Source organism: Myotis nattereri (genome assembly GCF_964212035.1).
Source record: "Myotis nattereri genome assembly, chromosome: 13".
NCBI lineage: Eukaryota > Metazoa > Chordata > Mammalia > Chiroptera > Vespertilionidae > Myotis > Myotis nattereri.
The window spans coordinates 5,440,302-5,458,613 of record NC_138088.1 but is presented as its reverse complement, the minus strand read 5'-3'; the positions used below and the strand labels follow the sequence as shown (position 1 = coordinate 5,458,613).

Below are 18,312 nucleotides of genomic sequence, written 5' to 3'. Positions count from 1 at the left end.
CAATATCAGGGTAATGATACTCCTAACTTCATTCTTCTTTCTCAAGATTGCTGTGGTTATTCAAGGTCTTATGTGGGTCCATATAAATTTTGGGGCAATTTGTTCTAGCTCTGAGAAAATGCCATTGGTATTTTGATAAAGATTGCATTGAATTAATACATTTCTTTGGAAGTGATATATAACATTTTAACAATGTTAATTCTTCCTATGCATGAGCACAATACATGTTTCCATTTATTTGTATCTTCTTCAATTTGTTTCTTCAGTGTCATAATTTTTTGAATACAATTCTTTTACCATGGTGTAATTTATTCCTAAGTAATTTACTTTATTTGCTGCAATTATAAATATTATTGTTTTTTAGTTTACCTTTCTCACAGTTCATTATTGATATATAAAAATACAACCAATTTCTGAATATTTATTTTGTATCCTGATATTTTATGAATTCATTTATCAGCCTTAAGAGTTTTTTGTTGCAATTTTTAGGATTCTCTCTACATAAATAACATCATCTGCAAATATGACAGTTTTAGTTTTTCCTTTCCAATTTGGATTCCTCTTATTTCTTCTTGTCTGATTGCTGCGGATATGGCTTTGAATACTATCCTATATAATAAAGAGGTAATATGCAAATTAAGCCTCACACCCTCACAAGATGGCTGCCTACCACCAGGCCAGCAAGGGGGTTAGTGAGGGACGACCAAACGACTGAACAAGCAGGCTGCATGGGGCAACCAGGCCTGCAGGGGGAGGGCAGTTGGGGGTGATGAGGCCCACAGGGGGTGCTGTTGGGGATGATCAGGCTGGTAGAGGGGGCAGTAAGAGGAGACCAGGATGGCAGGGGGGCAGTTAGGGGCAACCAGGCCAGCAGGGGGTACAGTTGGGGGTAATTAGGCTGGCAGGGGGCAGTGAGGGGTGACTAGGCTGGTGGGGGGGGGGCGGCAGTAAGGGGCAATTGGGCCAGAAGAGGGGGGAAGTTAGGGGCAACCAGGCAGGCAGGCAGGTGAGCGATTAGGAGCCAGAGGTCCAGGATTGTGAGGGGGATGTCCAACTGCAGGCTGGGCTGAGGAGACTGACCTCCCCCCCATGCATGAATTTCATGCACCAGGCCTCTAGTGTTGAATAATAGTGGTGAAAGCAGACATCCTTGTCTTATTCCTGAGGAAATTACTTTGAGCCTTTCCTCACTGAGTGTGATGTTAGTCATGGGTTGTCATGTATGGTTTTTATTATGTTGAGTTATGTATCCTCTATTCTCACTGTGCTGGGAGTTTCTATCATAAATAGATGCTGGATCTTGTCAAATGCTTTTTCTGCATCTGTCAATCTGATCATATGATTTTTATTCATTTTGTTTATGATGCATCACATTAATTGATTGGCTTTCCAGGAATAAATCTCACTTGATCGTGGTTATGATCTTTTGAATCTATTACTAAATTTAGTTTGCTAATATTTTGTTGAGGACTTTTGCATCAATTACTTTATAAAATAAGCATGGGAGTCTTCCCTCCTCTTGAAATTTTTGGAATAGTTTGAGAAGGATAGGTGTTCATTTTTCTTGTAATGTTTGGTAAAATTCACCTGTAATGCCTTCTTCTGGTATAGGACTTTTATTTGTTGGGAATTTTTTTTTGATAACTGAATAGATTTCATTGATTGTCATTGATCTATTCAAATTTTCTGTTTATTTTGATTCACTCTTGGGAGAATGTATGTTTCTAGGAATTTATCAATTTCTTCCAGGTTGTTCCACAACTCCTAAGTTCATAGGTCGATGCTCAACCACTGAGACACACCAGCTGGGCATTTTAGCCTTTAAGGTCTATTTTAGCTGAGTATTGCTATGCTAGCATTTTTGTTTGTTGGTTTCCTTTTGCATGAAATATATTTTTCCAACCCTTTACTTTCAGTCTTTGTGTGTCTTTCAATCTGAATTGGGTCTCTTGTAGACATAATATACATGGGTCTTTTTTTTCCCCAGTCAGCTACCCTATGTTGTTTTCTTGGAGCATTTAATTCATTTACATTTAAAGTGATTTATTGATAGGTGCATAGTCATTGCCATTTTATTATTCATACTTATGTTTTTTCCTCCTTATCTTCTTAAAGAAGTTCCTTTAGCATTTGTAATACTGGTTTGAAGGTGATGAGTTCCTTTATTTTTTTGTCTGAATAGCTCTATCTCTCCTTCAATTTAAAATGATAGCTGGGTAGTATAGTCTTTGTTGTAGGCCCTTGCTTTTCATCACTTTGAATATTTTACTCCAATCCCATCTGGCCTGAAAAGTTCCTGTTGAGAAAATTACTAAAGTTTTATGGGAGCTCCCTTATAGTCAATTGTTTTGCTCTTGCTGCTTTTAATGTTCTCTCTTTGTCTTTAGTCTTTGCTGTTTTAATTATGATGTGTCTTGGTGTGGATATCTTTGAGTTCATCTTATTTGGGATTTTCTGTACTTCCTGGATTTCTGTGTCTCTTTCCTTCACCAGTTTTGGGAAGTTTTCAGTTATTATTTCTTCAAATAGGTTCTCAATCCCTTGCTCTCGCTCCTCTCTTTCTGGTACTCCTGTGATGGGAATGTTGTTATGCTTGGTGTTGTTCCAGATGTCCCTTAAACTTTCCTCTTATTTGGTGTTTTCTGCTACCTTGTTTTCCATATTGCTGATTTGATCCTCTGTTTCATCTAATTTGCTGTTGTTTATTTCTAGTATATTCTTCATTTCAGTTATTATATTCTTCATTTCTGACTGGTGCTTTTAATGGTTCCTATGTCCTTTTTTAGTTTAATCACCTTGTTGGAATCCCTCTATTCTTCCCCTAAGTTCTTTGATCATCCTTATAGCCATCTCTTGAACTCTGTATCTGGTAGATGGATTGTCTCCATTTCATTTGGTTCTCATTCTGGAGATTTCTCCCTTTCTTTCACTTGGGGCATGGCTCTCTGTCTCCTCATTTTGCTTGTCCCTCTGTGTTTGTGTCTGTGTCTTCCAGTCTTGGTAGGATGGCCTCAGGTAGCAGCTGTCCTGTGGGCCCTTAGTGGTGCAGCATCCTGACCACCTGAGCCTTAAGTGTCTCTCGTATGGGTTGTGCCTCCTGTTATAGTTCAGCCTTGGTTATTGTTGGCATGTCCACAGGCGCCTTTGAGCCTCAGGCTGGCTGGTTGTGAGAACTGACCACAACCACAGTGTACTACTTCTGTGCAGGGATTGCCCCCACAGAGCAGAATTTTCCCCAACAAGATCTTGATCTTGTGGAGTTAATTGAGTGGTGCTCTGTTGTCTGAATCCAGCCCCCAGGTGTGTTGTTTCTGAAGCCACTTGGGAGGGTCTCCAGTGCGGATCAATGTCAGCCACTGCCTGTGACCAGCCCTGGACTACCTCTTAGGAGCTACAAAGCTACCCATGGTTGGTCACTGCCTCTGCATGCACACTGGAGAGGCCAAGCTGCGAACCTAGTCTGGCTGCCACAGTACTTGGCCTGGGGCAGGTCAGCAAAAGGCCGGAGGCACCACAAGACCTCCTATTAGGCTCTGCGCTTAAAGAGCCCTGGGTGGTATGCGAGTTGTGTGAGGCAGGTAGGGGTGAGTGGTGTCCACCAGATTAACAGTTTCAATCTCAGCACCAGTGCTGGGTCTGAGGCCTCTCAGTGAAATTCTCAGAGCACATGGAGGCCAGCTGCCACCCATCTGGGACCTTCGCAGTGGGCGGGGTCTCAGGGAGTCATTAGGGTGAAGCTCAGAGTTCACCAGGATAAAATAGATTAAGATTTGATAGTGTGGAGGGCGGCTTAGCACAGGAAAGGTGGGCCATGCAGAAAGGTGATGCTCATCTTGAGCCACACAACTCAGTTTCTGCCTGTGTGTTTCTGGAACAGGCCCCGCCCCTAATTTCTTGAGAGCTTTTCAAAAAAGACTGGAACGTGGGCCAGGCTGACTGCTGCTGACAGAGTCCCAGCCTTGTGTGACTTGTCAGGGTGGAGCTAGTGCTGCTCACCAGGCTAATGCCACATGGGGAGGGGTGGTGCTGGGGACATGCTGTGGGAGGACACATGGGGAGGGGTGGTGCTGGGGCACATGCTGTGGGAGGACACATGGGGAGGGGTGGTGCTGGGGGCCATGCTGTGGGAGGACACATGGGGAGGGGTGATGCTGGGGGACATGCTGTAGGGGGACTCATGGGGAGGGATGGTGCTGGGGGCCATGCTGTGGGAGGACACATGGGGAGGGATGGTGCAGGGGGCCATGCTGTGGGAGGACACATGGGGAGGGATGGTGCTGGGGGCCATGCTGTGGGAGGACACATGGGGAGGGATGGTGCTGGGGGACATGCTGTGGGAGGACACATGGGGAGGGATGATGCTGGGGGACATGCTGTAGGGGGACTCATGGGGAGGGATGGTGCTGGGGGCCATGCTGTGGGAGGACACATGGGGAGGGATGATGCTGGGGGACATGCTGTAGGGGGACTCATGGGGAGGGATGGTGCTGGGGGACATAATGTGGGAGGACACATGGGGAGGGGTGGTGCTGGGGGACATGCTGTAGGAGGACACATGGGGAGGGTGGTGCTGGGGGACATGCTGTAGGAGGACACATGGGGAGGGGTGGTGCTGGGGGACATGCTGTGGGAGGACACATGGGGAGGGGTGGTGCTGGGGGACATGCTGTGGGAGGACTCATGGGGAGGGGTGGTGCTGGGGGACATGCTGTGGGAGGACACATGGGGAGGGGTGGTGCTGGGGGACATGCTGTAGCAGGACACAATGGGAGGGGTGGTGCTGGGGGACATGCTGTGGGAGGACACATGGGGAGGGTGGTGCTGGGGGCCATGCTGTAGGAGGACACAATGGGAGGGGTGGTGCTGGGGGACATGCTGTGGGAGGACACAATGGGAGGGGTGGTGCTGGGGGACATGCTGTGGGAGGACACAATGGGAGGGGTGGTGCTGGGGGACATGCTGTGGGAGGACACATGGGGAGGGGTGGTGCTGGGGGCCATGCTGTAGGAGGACACAATGGGAGGGGTGGTGCTGGGGGACATGCTGTGGGAGGACTCATGGGGAGGGGTGGTGCTGGGGGACATGCTGTAGGAGGACTCATGGGGAGGGGTGGTGCTGGGGGACATGCTGTGGGAGGACTCATGGGAAGGGGTGGTGCTGGGGATATGCTGTAGGAGGACTCATGGGGAGGGGTGGTGCTGGGGGACATGCTGTGGGAGGACTCATGGGGAGGGGTTGTGCTGGGGGACATGCTGTAGGAGGACTCATGGGGAGGGGTGGTGCTGGGGGACATGCTGTGGGAGGACTCATGGGTGGGGTGGTGCTGGGGGACATGCTGTGGGAGGACTCATGGGGAGGGGTGGTGCTGGGGGACATTCTGTGGGAGGACTCATGGGGATGGATGGTGCTGCGGTCCATGCTGTGGGAGGACACAATGGGAGGGGTGGTGCTGGGGGACATGCTGTGGGAGGACTCATGGGGAGAGGTGGTGCTGGCGGACATGCTGTGGGAGGACACATGGGGAGGGGTGGTGCTGGGGGACATGCTGTGGGAGGACACATGGGGAGGGGTGGTGCTGGGGGACATGCTGTGGGAGGACACATGGGGAGGGTGGTGCTGGGGGCCATGCTGTAGGAGGACACAATGGGAGGGGTGGTGCTGGGGGACATGCTGTGGGAGGACACAATGGGAGGGGTGGTGCTGGGGGACATGCTGTGGGAGGACACAATGGGAGGGGTGGTGCTGGGGGACATGCTGTGGGAGGACACATGGGGAGGGGTGGTGCTGGGGGCCATGCTGTAGGAGGACACAATGGGAGGGGTGGTGCTGGGGGACATGCTGTGGGAGGACTCATGGGGAGGGGTGGTGCTGGGGGACATGCTGTAGGAGGACTCATGGGGAGGGGTGGTGCTGGGGGACATGCTGTGGGAGGACTCATGGGAAGGGGTGGTGCTGGGGACATGCTGTAGGAGGACTCATGGGGAGGGGTGGTGCTGGGGGACATGCTGTGGGAGGACTCATGGGGAGGGGTTGTGCTGGGGGACATGCTGTAGGAGGACTCATGGGGAGGGGTGGTGCTGGGGGACATGCTGTGGGAGGACTCATGGGTGGGGTGGTGCTGGGGGACATGCTGTGGGAGGACTCATGGGGAGGGGTGGTGCTGGGGGACATTCTGTGGGAGGACTCATGGGGATGGATGGTGCTGCGGTCCATGCTGTGGGAGGACACATTGGGAGGGGTGGTGCTGGGGGACATGCTGTAGGAGGACTCATGGGGAGAGGTGGTGCTGGCGGACATGCTGTGGGAGGACTCATGGGGAGGGGTGGTGCTGGGGGACATGCTGTAGGAGGACTCATGGGAGGGGTGGTGCTGGGGGACATGCTGTGGGAGGACACATGGGGAGGGGTGGTGCTGGGGGACATGCTGTAGGAGGACACATGGGGAGGGGTGGTGCTGGGGGACATGCTGTGGGAGGACACATGGGGAGGGGTGGTGCTGGGGGACATGCTGTGGGAGGACTCATGGGGAGGGGTGGTGCTGGGGGACATGCTGTGGGAGGACACATGGGGAGGGGTGGTGCTGGTGGACATGCTGTGGGAGGACACATGGGGAGGGGTGGTGCTGGGGGACATGCTTTGGGAGGACACATGGGGAGGGGTGGTGCTGGGGGACATGCTGTAGGAGGACACATGGGGAGGGGTGGTGCTGGGGAACATGCTGTGGGAGGACTCATGGGGAGGGGTGGTGCTGGGGGACATGCTGTAGGAGGACTCAACACATGGGCATTGGAAGCAGTCTCTCCAGCCAGCCCTTGCACTAAAGCCACACATCACTGTCTCTCCCTGTGTGACTCAGGCATCCTTTGAGCTGCCAGCCCTCCATGTAGCCCAGACCTATGAGTGAGGATTTGTGCACAGGCCTTTTAAGAGGATACCTGGGTTTCCAGCATCCTTCCACCTCACCTGGTGGATGGGATCCCTGCTGATTTCCACAGTCAGATGTTATGTGGACTCCCCTTCCTGGCTCTGGTGCTCTGGGTTAGGGAGCCAAGGCTGGGGCTGAGAGCCCTCACGTCCCTGGGGGACCTCTGTAGCTGGGATGTCCTTGGGCTCTCAGCTGTCACATGCGGGCAGTCCACTCACATCCCCACCCTTTTCCAGTCCCTGCCTGGATTCTTCTGATGATTCCTGTTAGCTGGTCTTCATCTGGCTGTGCAGTTTGATGGTCTATAATTTAGCAATTTTGATGTGGTCATGGGGATGGTGATTGCAACTTCCACCTTGTCAGCCATCTTGGTCCTTTCCTGGCCCCTTTCTTTGATGGCTGACCTTGGGGACTCAGCCTCCAGGGGACAGTCGTCTCCTGGCTCCCCATCCACACCTCCATTTGTTAGCGCCTTCACCTGAACTCTCAGTGCCTGCCTTCCTCTTTCCTCCTCTCCCTCCCTCCTGCCCCCTGTCATGGACTGAAGTGTATCCCCCAAATCCATATGTTGAAGTCCTAGTCCCCAGTACCTCAGAAAGTGACTATTTGGGGGTGGGGCCTTTAAGGAGGCAATTAAGTTAAACTGGGTTCATTAGGGTGGGTCCTAATTAAATATGACCAGTGTGCTTACAGGAAGTTAGGACACAGGCCCCACAGAGGGAAGACCACATAAGGACCAGGGAGGAGACAGCCACCCGTTAACCTGGGAAAGAGGCCCAGAAGAAACCATGTGGACACCTTCATCCCCTACGCCGGACTCCAGAACTGTGAGGAACAACACCCAGCAAACTCATACATCTTCCTTTCTTTCCCCATTTAACAATTCCCTGCGGCACCCCTGGAATATTTACTGACAGTCCTCCAGGGGCTGGGCACGGAGAAGGAATGGGCTTTTTAGGCTCAGCACTCAGCCCTCCTCCCATCGCAGGGCACTGGCCCTGGGCAGTGAGTGGCATTTGTGCCTTCCTCCGCGGGGGCGTGGGGAGGAGTCAGTTGTTTCTCTGGCTCTCCCTTCGCAGACTTTAAAACTCAACATTACTCTTGGCTCTTCTGTCAGCAGCATTGGACATGTTAGGCCAGTGATGGCGAGCCTAGGACACGCGTGTCAGAGGTGACATGCGAACTCATTTTTTTGGTTGATTTTTCTTTGTTAAATGGCATTTAAATATATAAAATAAATATCAAAAATATAAGTCTTTGTTTTACTATGGTTGCAAAGATCAAAAAATTTCTATAGGTGACACGGCACTAGAGTTAAGTTAGGGTTTTTCAAAATGCTGACACGCCGAGCTCAAAAGGTTTGCCATCACTGGGTTAGACTAATGTGGCCCCGTTCCCCAATGGTCCCTGCGCTGTCTGAGCTAGGAGTGAGGCAAGGTGCCTGCAGGGCCTCAAGGAGTCCTTGCAGAACGATTAGAAGATGCTTAGTAAGTAGAAAATTCTCCTGCTCTAGTAACAGGTCAAAGGAGATTATTTCTGATAACCTCCCATCGTGGGCAGGGCTCCTGATTCACATTTTCCCAGGTAGTCAAGGAAGAGCAGTGATTTCTCCTGCGCCTGCAGCTGAAGTTGCCATCAGCTCCAATCCTCATACACTGAGGCACATCTTAGGGTGACTGGCTCTGAACTCCCACAACACTCTTTAAAAAAGCTGATTTTAGAGAGAGAGGGAGGGAGAGAGAGAGAAACATCAATTTGTTGTGCCACTGATCTGTGCACTTATTGGTTGATTCTTATATGTGTCCTCATTGGCAAGCTAACCCTAGCGTATCGGGACAGCGCCCTAACCACTGAGTACCCAGCCAGGCCTCTCACGACACTTCCTGACATCTCCCCTTTGTGGGGGGCCCCGCCATCCCTGGGATGAAGGACATACTCCTTGCACGCGTCTGAGGGCCTCTAGGACTTTGTTCCCGTTTGTCCCTTCGTTCATTTATTTACTGGAAGGGACCAGGCCCAGAGCGCGTGTGCCTTGGGCAAGTCTGTAGTGTGTGGCTTCTTGACTTCGTGCAGGAAAGATTCACAACACCAGCCCAGGCGATTGAGAGCACGCTTACCTTATTAAAGCGGCAGAGTGAAGAAAGGGAGGACTTAGGGTAGAAGAAGCCACAGGAGAGACCAGGCAGCGTTGCCCTGGCTCTCTAGAAACTTTATGAGAAAGAAGTGAGCCAAGGCGGGCAGGGCTGCTGTCGCTCACTGGAGAGTCAGAGCAAAGGGGGCCGTGGGAACGGGTTCAGGGGGTGAGCGCAGGATGAGCTGCCCATTGCTCCCCTGGTTGCAAGTCTTGTGGGAGCCTTAGAGGTTAGGAGGTGCACCCCTGTGGGGGAAGAAGGGGAAGGGAAGGCATAGGCATCCTCCCAAGAGGGAGAGCATGTGCTGGGTCTTTGTCTTGAAGGTTTTAAAGGCCGGAGGCTGAGGGGAGGTCTTCAGGGAGGATTGCAGTAGAATATTCATCAGCTCTTCCAGGTGCGCCCTTTAAGGGTCCTGGTCTCCACTGATTGGTCAGCACCAGGGCAGGGGGTCATTAGTCATAGCGGCTGATCCTGGCGTTGCCTGCCTGGTTTTGCTGCTTTTCTGGGCCTGGAGCTGAAATACAACTGAGGCCTCGATGTTATCTACGTGGAGGAAGGGTCAGGGCTTCTCAGCGGCATGATCAGTGACATGCCAGGGGAGGAAAGGCCCCCCTGGGGCAAGGTCTGGTGCCAGTTTTCCCATTGCTAGGCACCTCGGGCTTTCCGCCCTGGTAACCTTCTGTATCTGCTGTGCATTGCTCAGGCAGTGTGTTCATCTGTCTGTCTCAGTTTCCCCATTCCGCTTGCCAAGGAATCCTCCTAGCTTCTTACTATCCTGCCTCAGTTTCTCACCCACCAAACAAGCACCACTGGTCTTCCAGCTCCCAGAAGCTACCCATGCACGTGAGAGTCCTGAGTCCTCTGGCCTCTGTGCTTTGATGCGCGTTGTTCCCTGGCTTGGAGCAAGCCCCTCGCTCTGCTTTCAGGACTCTGAGAGGCCGTCTTCACTGTAAAGTGTCCAGCACCAGGAGAGGAAGTGGGCCTGGCCTCCGCTGTGGTCCGCGATGTAGATAACCTCCCTCATTTCCCCCCTTCTCTCTGGAGACTTCTAGACTCTGGAGGCCATTTCTCTCTGCATTCAGCCAACCGGCAGAGCCCACAATCTCTGCTAAGTTTGTGGAATGATCCCAATTTATTAGAGTCTCTAAGGAGGTTGGTTTGGAGAAGCCATTTCTGTGTAAATGTATGGTCAGGCTCACAGCGTCCCAGTTCCGGGCCTTTAAGGGAAAAGCCAGTGCACCTTCCCCGGGTGTGCATGGAGGGTGCTCCAGGTTCCATGCCAGGTCCTCCGCCAGTGGCTCACTGCTTTCCAGGTCGGAGGGGCGTGTCCTCTGTGAGGAATCCAGATCCCTTGAGTAGAGGCTCCAGGCAGCAGTGTCCACAGGGACCCGGATCAGCTTCAGGAGTCTGCTGCTCCTCCAGCAGGGGGCGCTTTAGGAGAAGTACTTATATATGTGTAATTGGATTGGATTGTTCTGATTCAGAATGAGGCAGACCTGACAGAGCCAGGGTGCACACGGAGGTCAGCGGAGGGTTTCCAATCGCCCTAAGCTTGTGAGTGAGAGCAGAGCAAAGGTCTCTGCTATGTAGTCCAGCAACTGAGAACTGAGTCGCATCTGTTCCTGTGTCATGGTCGGGTGGATTGTCTGGGAAGCTGAAGAGTCCTGAGGGTGAACACAGTTGCAAACAGAACAATGACATGTATCACAGGACTGCACTCAAAACACTTCCCAGCCTCAAATCGCCAGCACAGCACGAGTGTGGCAAAGAAAAAAAGCAAGGCAAAGACTGCGCATGTAGGGCTAATGCGGGTTGAAGGCGGTCCCAAGCAGGGCCCGCCATTTCTGGAACCCCTAGAAGACCCCCCCCTGTAGACTCACACGAAGCAAACCTGGTGCGTCCTGTTCTTGCTCCTGAGATCCCGGGCTAACACCTCCGCTGGGCTCCGCCCCCAAGCTCAGGACCGTGGGAAAGGGGCCAGGTGTTGGCTGAGGGGCCTTGCCACCACTCCCTGGCTTGTGCCAGCTCCTTCACCTCCCTGCTCGCTTCCCTGTCCATCACAGTGATGCTAAGGGTGGCTGACCTGCATGACCCTCACTGGAACTCTCACTTGATCTTAAGCAGCTGTGAGACACATGTCCGTTTTCCCACGGTACAGATGGGGGAAACTGAGGCATATGGGGATTAAAGCGCTGTCCCAGGGTCTCTCAGTGTCAGGATTCAGTGGCATGGTGCCACGTACCACACCCAGGCTGTGGCTGAAGGCATCCTAAGCGGCCATTATTTCTGAGAGTGTCCACCCTCTGAACTTGTCCATATGGACACTCTCATTTTGCAAGAGTCCCCACCCCTGACACCCCACACCCAGTTCAGGACGGCAGAAGAGGGCTTCTCCCCGGCAGCCCCTTGGCATGCAGATGGCCTGGTCCCCTGGGCAGCTCCTTAGCCTCAGATAGGGGCAGCCATTGCATTTGGCACTTTCCCCCACCCCACCCCCACCCCCCTGCAGGCTCCCAGATGCCCTCCCTTAGCAATAAAGGTGTCTGTGATGCTAACACACAGCTACGAACTTCCTGTGTCCGGCATCAGCTCCCAGAGCCTCAGCTTTCTCATCTGTGAAATGGCAAAAATGAGCCCTGCACTGATCATGAGCTAATGATCATGGGGGCGCTCTTTGCGCAGGGGGGCCCCAGACACCCGTAGCCGCCAAGCGGGCGGGCCGCCCATGGGCGGGCGGGGCTGGGCCTGCCGGGGGCTGGGCCGGGGGGCGGGCGCGGGGCGGGCAGGGCGGCAAGGCGGGCGGGGAGGCGGCTCGGCGTCACAGCGCGGGCGGCGGCGGGGAGATGCGGCTGCTGGCGCTGGCGGCGGCCGCCTTGCTGGCGCGGGCTCCGGCCCCCGGTAAGCGCGGGGCGGGCGGGCGGGCGGGCGGGCGGGCGGCTCGGGGACCCCGCGTTGGGGCGGCGGGGCTCGGGCTCGGGCTCGGGCTCGGGCCTGGGAGGAGTCGCTGCGCCTTCGGACTCCCCGTCCCGTGCGCCGGCGGCCGGGATGGCGCTGTCCCCGCGCCGTTCGCAGGGCGCCCCCACCCCTCCCCTCACGCCGGACCCCAGCTCCGCTGGGAGGCTTGGAGCAGCCGGAAGGGACCAGGTCTCAGGGGGAGATTCCAGCCACAAGGCGCGAGCCCTGGTTGGTTTGTTTTCTTTCTCTCCAAAAAGTCAGGACGCACAACCGTTGTCCGGTTAGATGGGGCAGAACTTCTTGAACTCTCTTCCGAGCGGCCCAGGCCGGAGGGGCTGGGTGTCCCCGGCTGGCGCCGGGGGTGGGGACAGTCCCTGGGTGGCTTGCCATGACCAGGCCTGGTGGGGGAAGGTACCCACTGCTGGATGAAGGGGGCCCCTGTACAAGGCACCCTGCCCAGGGCAGCCTCTGCCCACGCTGCTGGCGTGTGTTGTGCGGTTTCTGCCCTCACTTCTCAGTTGCTGAGGAAGTTTCTCTCTGTTCCTCAGGGCTCTGCCTGCCTGGGGCTGACGGGCCGTGCTGCCTAGAACGGTGGTGACATGGTGACATCGGTACCCCCTGGCAGTCAGGTCTTCTGGGACCTACTGGGTGCCAGGTGTGGCCGCACAGTCCCCGTCTCACAGCACTTCCCAGTAACAAGGACAGGAGCAGGACTTACATCCCAGGTGCAAACATTACCCGTCTCACTTGCCAGTGACTTCTGAGGGAGGTGCTGGTATTGTTCCCAATCTGCAGGTGGGGAAACTGAGGCTCAGGCCTATGCATTGACTGGCCTTAAGCCACAAGGCTTGTGAGGGGGGGGGGGGGGGGGGCGGGGCTGGGATCTGCTCCTAGGAAGCCTGGCTCTAGACTCTGCTCATACTGGCTAAGCTGAGTTGCCATTATCTATAATAATAAAAGGGTAATATGCTAATTAGACCAGACATCCTTCCTGACAAAGTCATGCCCAGGCAAAGCTACCCGCCAGACAGTGCCAGGCACCAGCACTTGTCTATATGTATAAAAGGCTAATATGCTAAGTGTCTGACCGGCCGACCGGCCGCTATGACATGCACTGACTACCAGCTGCCATGACGCACACTGGCCATTTGCAGAGAAACAGCGCTCACAAAGCAACACTCGGCGTCCCCCAAGTGAGACACGGGCCCCGCCACCACCCCAGAGCGACACCCCACCAAATCGCAGCCAATGCTGCCAGTGTGTATGGCGTGCTCTCTCTCTTTTCAAAACATCACCCATGGTGCAAAGTGCGGTCCTCAGCCCAGCCGGGCCCAGAAATGGTGCCTGGGTAATGACGTCACATAGCAACGCCTGGCTTCCTCCCCCTAGCGACTAGCCCAGCCGTGGGCAAACTACGGCCCGGGGGCTGCATCCGGCCCGTTTGAAATGAATAAAACTAAAAATAAAAAAGACCGTACCCTTTTATGTAATGATGTTTACTTTGAATTTACATTAGTTCACACAAACACTCCATCCATGCTTTTGTTCTGGCCCTCCGGTCCAGTTTAAGAACCCATTGTGGCCCTCGAGTCAAAAAGTTTGCCCACCCCTGGACTAGCCTCTTTGGAGTTTCTTCAGCCCAGGAACACGACTTGCTTTATAGCCAATTGCAAACATTTTACACTTTAAGCAAATGTCTGTGAAGCATTTTCCTGTGCCTCATCTCATTTGATCCTCACAGGAGTCCTGGAGTAGGTAGATAGGAGACTCAGTGGAATCCTATTTTCTTTTCATTAGCCGGAAAATGGAGATTTAGAAAGCTTAGAAGCTTGACCTGACAGAAAAGAAGTAAGAAATGGTGGACCTTTAAAATTATTTCAGGTTTTCTCACTGCACAGAATATAGTCAAACACTGCTGCAGGTAAATATTTTACCTTTGTTCTCCCTGCGTGATCTACAATAATAATCTGCTTCATGTTGATATTTACTGCTGTGTTGCTGACAATTACCTGAAAGAGAAGTTGGTGTGCTTCACTGGGCTGGAAAAAGTTTAGCTAAATCAGAAAGCAGGTCTAATTAAGCAAGTTTATTCTATATATACAAACGACTAAGTTGACTAGCACATGTGCGATACATATAAAACTCTCACTGGCACCAGTCGTACATATGTGTTTCCATCTGTCATTGTCGATCGTGAATTTGGTTGACACTCCTATTATAGAGAAAGGGCGAGTAGCGATATTAAAATATTTCTTCTAATTTCCTTTCAATGTGCATGAATTTGTGCACCGGGCCACTAGTTTTGTAAATAAGAAGGCTGATGCTCAGAGTTAAGTATTTTCCAAGGGTGACCCAGCTACCAAGTGGAGAGTGGGCCTTTTAGCTAGCACCCATCAGAATCTGGGAGCTTCTTGGGTCATGGTGGTGGGAAGAAACTCACCCTTGTCCCCAGGCTACCAGAGCAATGGGGTTCCCGGTGAACCTGAAACCCACATGCAGGAAATGCTCCTTCCAGGGTTGTCACTGTCTTGGCTGACAGAGGCTACAGGCTTCCCTGGGTGGTTGGGCCAGGCCAGCTCAGGTGGCCTCTGGAGTACCCAGCAGCCAGCGGGAGGCAAGAGGGCGCAGGGCTCTGTGTCCTCAGGGCTCCCCGACCACCTTCCTAAGCTTAGGTGCCATCAGAGAGAGGCCCCAGAGAAAGGCCCTTCGAGGTGGAGGACACCTCATGCTCCAGGAGGCCTCCTGGATTCAGGGTTCTTCAGAGTCCGCGGGCTGTGCTGAGGCCGCCCCTCAGGTAATGGCCACAGCGCCTGCTTGTGCGGCCTTCGTCATATGCTGCCCGCTCTTCAGTGTTTCACCCAGGACTCCTTGTCACCTTCCCCGAGGAGCCACTTTACACGTACTCTTCACCCTTGAACTTCTCTGTATTTTGGGACAGAGCAGGACCTTAGCAGTCACCTGGCCCCACCTCTCATTTTACAGAAAGCTAACCAAGGGGAGTGTTAGCAGACACCACGCCGTAGTACAGGGGGTGGGCGAGAGCTGGCTCTGAAGCCATCTGGTTGGAGTTCCAGCTCCCCCACCTGCGGTGTGAGTTCCAGCAAGTGGCCTGGCCTCTGGGCCTCAGCCCTCTGTCTGTAAACTGGGGATGAACATAGGCTGAAGGTAAATTGGGAAAATACATCTAAAGTGCTTAGAACAGAACTGGGCATGGGTTCACACGCAGCAAATGTCAGCCTTCAGCCCTGGCCGCGCTGTGTGCTTGTCTTGGATGCCGGCTGTGTCTGTGCTGGGCTGACGAGCGCTGGCTCCTGGTGCCGTGGGCTTTTAAATGGTACAGTTGCATCTGCAGAGATTTGTTTGTTATGAATACAGACTAACTGTTCAGCAAGAATGCGATGTTGGCTGCTGAGTGGTACACACCATTTGCATTCCTTAGAGACATAGGGGCTCCTGGCTCCCTGAAGTGAGTGGGGCCGGCTCCTCAGGACGGAAAAGAAGTGTGGGGCACAGAGCCACCAGCACATCCCTGGCCAGGTCGGGGGAGAGGACTCAGGCTGTGTCCACCTCTGCCGCCCAGTCAAGGCCGGCGCCTTATTTCCATCACAGGTCCCACACTCCCTGGCTCTGGACGCTGCCACCCTCCCCTGGCGAGGAGAGGGTGCGTGCTGGCTGCGTAGGGTGGGTACTGTGATTACACTGATGTCCTTTGAGGCTGTTTCCTGAGCCATTAGAAAACATTATCCAATGGGAACAAGAGGCTTAGCTCCCATCCGTCTCATCCACAGGAATTAGATCTCTTGCTCACGTGAAAACCAGATATCTAATTTGTGGGATCCAGTGCAAAATGAAAATGTGGGGTCCCTTACTCAAAAATTGTTAGAACTTCCAAAGAATGACAGGAGAGATTAACCCGCGTGGGGTCCCTCCCAGCACAGGGCTCTGTGTGACTGCAAGGCACATACCCAGGGAGCCTCCCTACTCAGTGCGTGTCACTTATTATGTCCCCACCTGCCCAGTCCTCAGGGCACAGAAACTGTTATGGGTATTTTACAGTGATCCTCCCATTGGAATTATCTTCCCATTTTTCAGATGAAGAAACTGAGGGCCTGAGGGCCTTAACTCCTAATAGAACCAGGTTTCCAACTTGGCTTTGTTGAATGCCAACCCCTGGCTCTCCGCCCAGCTCCCCAGCCACTAGGGAGGCTTGGGTCCATGAGCAGCCCGATGCCCAGCTCACATGGGGCACCCAGGCTCCCAAGCACGGAGCCTGTTCTCACCGAAGGAATGAGGTTGCCGACAGCAGTATCCTGCCCCTTGTTTGGGACCAGTCTCTTTCCTGTCCACACTGTCCTATTCCTCCTTTAAGAGCTGGTCTTGGAGCCCTGAGTGCCATGGGAAGCCCTTTCCTGAAACCCATCTGCAGACCGAGGTGGCTTCGTAGGGGCTGATCTCTCCATTTCCCCTTGCATCTGGTGCCCCTGCCTCAGGGCCTTTGCACAGGTGGGACCCTCTCCCGGAAGGCCATTTCTTCTGCTGCCCTGAATTTTATGTCCTTAAGTACAGCTCATCCTTCAGCTATGAACACCTCCCCTGGGTCCCCTCCCTGACCCGTGAACTAGATCAGGACCCTGCCCTGATTTGTGGGAGCCCGTCATATTTTCTCTGCAGCGTGTGATACTGTGTGTCGCTCCATAGTCCTGTGTCTTTCCTGATGACCAGCTGCCTTCCCCACTGGACTGAAGGCTCCCCGAAGAATGGGTTTGCAGGCCTGGAGGCCGGACGCTGAGGGCGAGGGCGAGTTGCTGCAGTGCTGGTTTCTTCAGAGGCCCGCCCCCTGGCTTGTGTATGGCGCGCTCTCTCTCTTTTCACATGATCTGCTGATCTGCCCTCCGTGTGTCTGTGTCCTGGCGTCCTCTTCCTGTGAGGACACTGGTCATGTTGGGTTAGAGTCCACCCTCACGGCCTCATTTCCCTCAGTCCCCTCTTTAAAGGCCCTGTCTCCACAGACAGCCACACCCTGAGGTCCTGGGAGCTGGGGTTCAGGATGGGAATTTGGAGGGGACCCATTCAGCTCAGAAGAGGGATCTTTGCACTTCAGTGGGCGGGTCCTGTGGAGCCGTGTGTGTGTGTGTGTGTGTGTGTGTGTGTGTGTGTGTGTGTCTGTGTGTGTGTGTGTGTGTGAGTGAGAACAGGGGGGTGAAGGAAGGCCGAGGCGCTGGAGAAGGGGACAGGAGGCTCATCTTGGGAAGAGGGCTCATCTGTTGCCTCTCCTGGGAGCTGCTGGCCCCTGGCCTGAGCCGCAGGAGTGGAAGGGTTACTGGTTTGCCTCCAGGATGGAATCTGGCCTCCTGTGGGGACGGAGCACTTGGCACCTTCTCCTGGTTTCGGTCACTATAAATAATCCCTCCTTCATGCAGTGTTAATAGGAGGAGGCTGGGGTGTGGGGGCCAGCCTTGCTCTCATCCCACCCATATTGTTTCAATTTCCTGCCTTCCCCGCTCTCCTAGCCTCCAGTGGGGAGCCAGCCCTGGGGGCGGGTGGAGTTGCACTCAGTTCTGGAAGCCAGCTGCTGCACCCTGCTGCTCTCTGCCTGGGAGACTCCTTCCCCATGGAGTGGGTCAGCCCCCTGCTCTCTGCCTGGGAGACCCTGAGGAGTGGGTCGGCCCCCTGCTCTCTGCCTGGGAGACCCTGTCCCTGAGGAGTGGGTCGGCCCCCCAGCTCTCTGCCTGGGAGACCCTGTCCCTGAGGAGTGGGTCGGCCCCCCGGCTCTCTGCCTGGGAGACCCTGAGGAGTGGGTCGGCCCCCTGCTCTCTGCCTGGGAGACCCTGTCCCCGAGGAATGGGTCAGCCCCCTGCTCTCTGCCTGGGAGACCCTGTCCCCGAGGAGTGGGTCAGCCCCCTGCTCTCTGCCTGGGAGACCCTGTCCCTGAGGAGTGGGTCGGCCCCCCTGCTCTCTGCCTGGGAGACCCTGTCTCTGAGGAGTGGGTCAGCCCCCTGCTCTCTGCCTGGGAGACCCTGTCCCTGAGGAGTGGGTCGCCCCCCCCCCCCCCCCGGCTCTCTGCCTGGGAGACCCTGTCCCCGAGGAGTGGGTCGGCCCTCCTGCTCTCTGCCTGGGAGACCCTGTCCCTGAGGAGTGGGTCGGCCCCCCGCTCTCTGCCTGGCCCCCATGGAGCGGGTCAGCCAAGTGGTCTGGCTGTGTGTGCTCCATGGGAACTCCCACCTACGGCCTTTAGCAGGGCCCCTGCAGCAGGGGAAATGTGCCGGGACCAGTGTAATTGGGCGCACGGGCCGGTGCAGGC

At 54.4% G+C, this 18,312-nt stretch overlaps 1 protein-coding gene across 2 annotated transcripts in view; it reads left to right on the top strand.

Annotated features, from left to right (window-relative positions):
* The first annotated feature begins 11,868 nt into the window (after positions 1 to 11,868).
* The window catches only part of VSTM4 (V-set and transmembrane domain containing 4), a 103,052-nt gene continuing 96,608 nt past the window's right edge, over positions 11,869 to 18,312 (top strand). Inside the window, exon 1 of one of the 2 annotated variants that reach the window (XM_081105199.1) lies at positions 11,869 to 11,954. In XM_081105199.1, coding sequence (XP_080961325.1) covers positions 11,900 to 11,954 — 55 coding nt within the window. In that variant the 5' untranslated portion in view covers positions 11,869 to 11,899. The remainder of the gene's footprint in view (positions 11,955 to 18,312) is intronic. The other variant, XM_081105198.1, reaches the window with a different exon arrangement.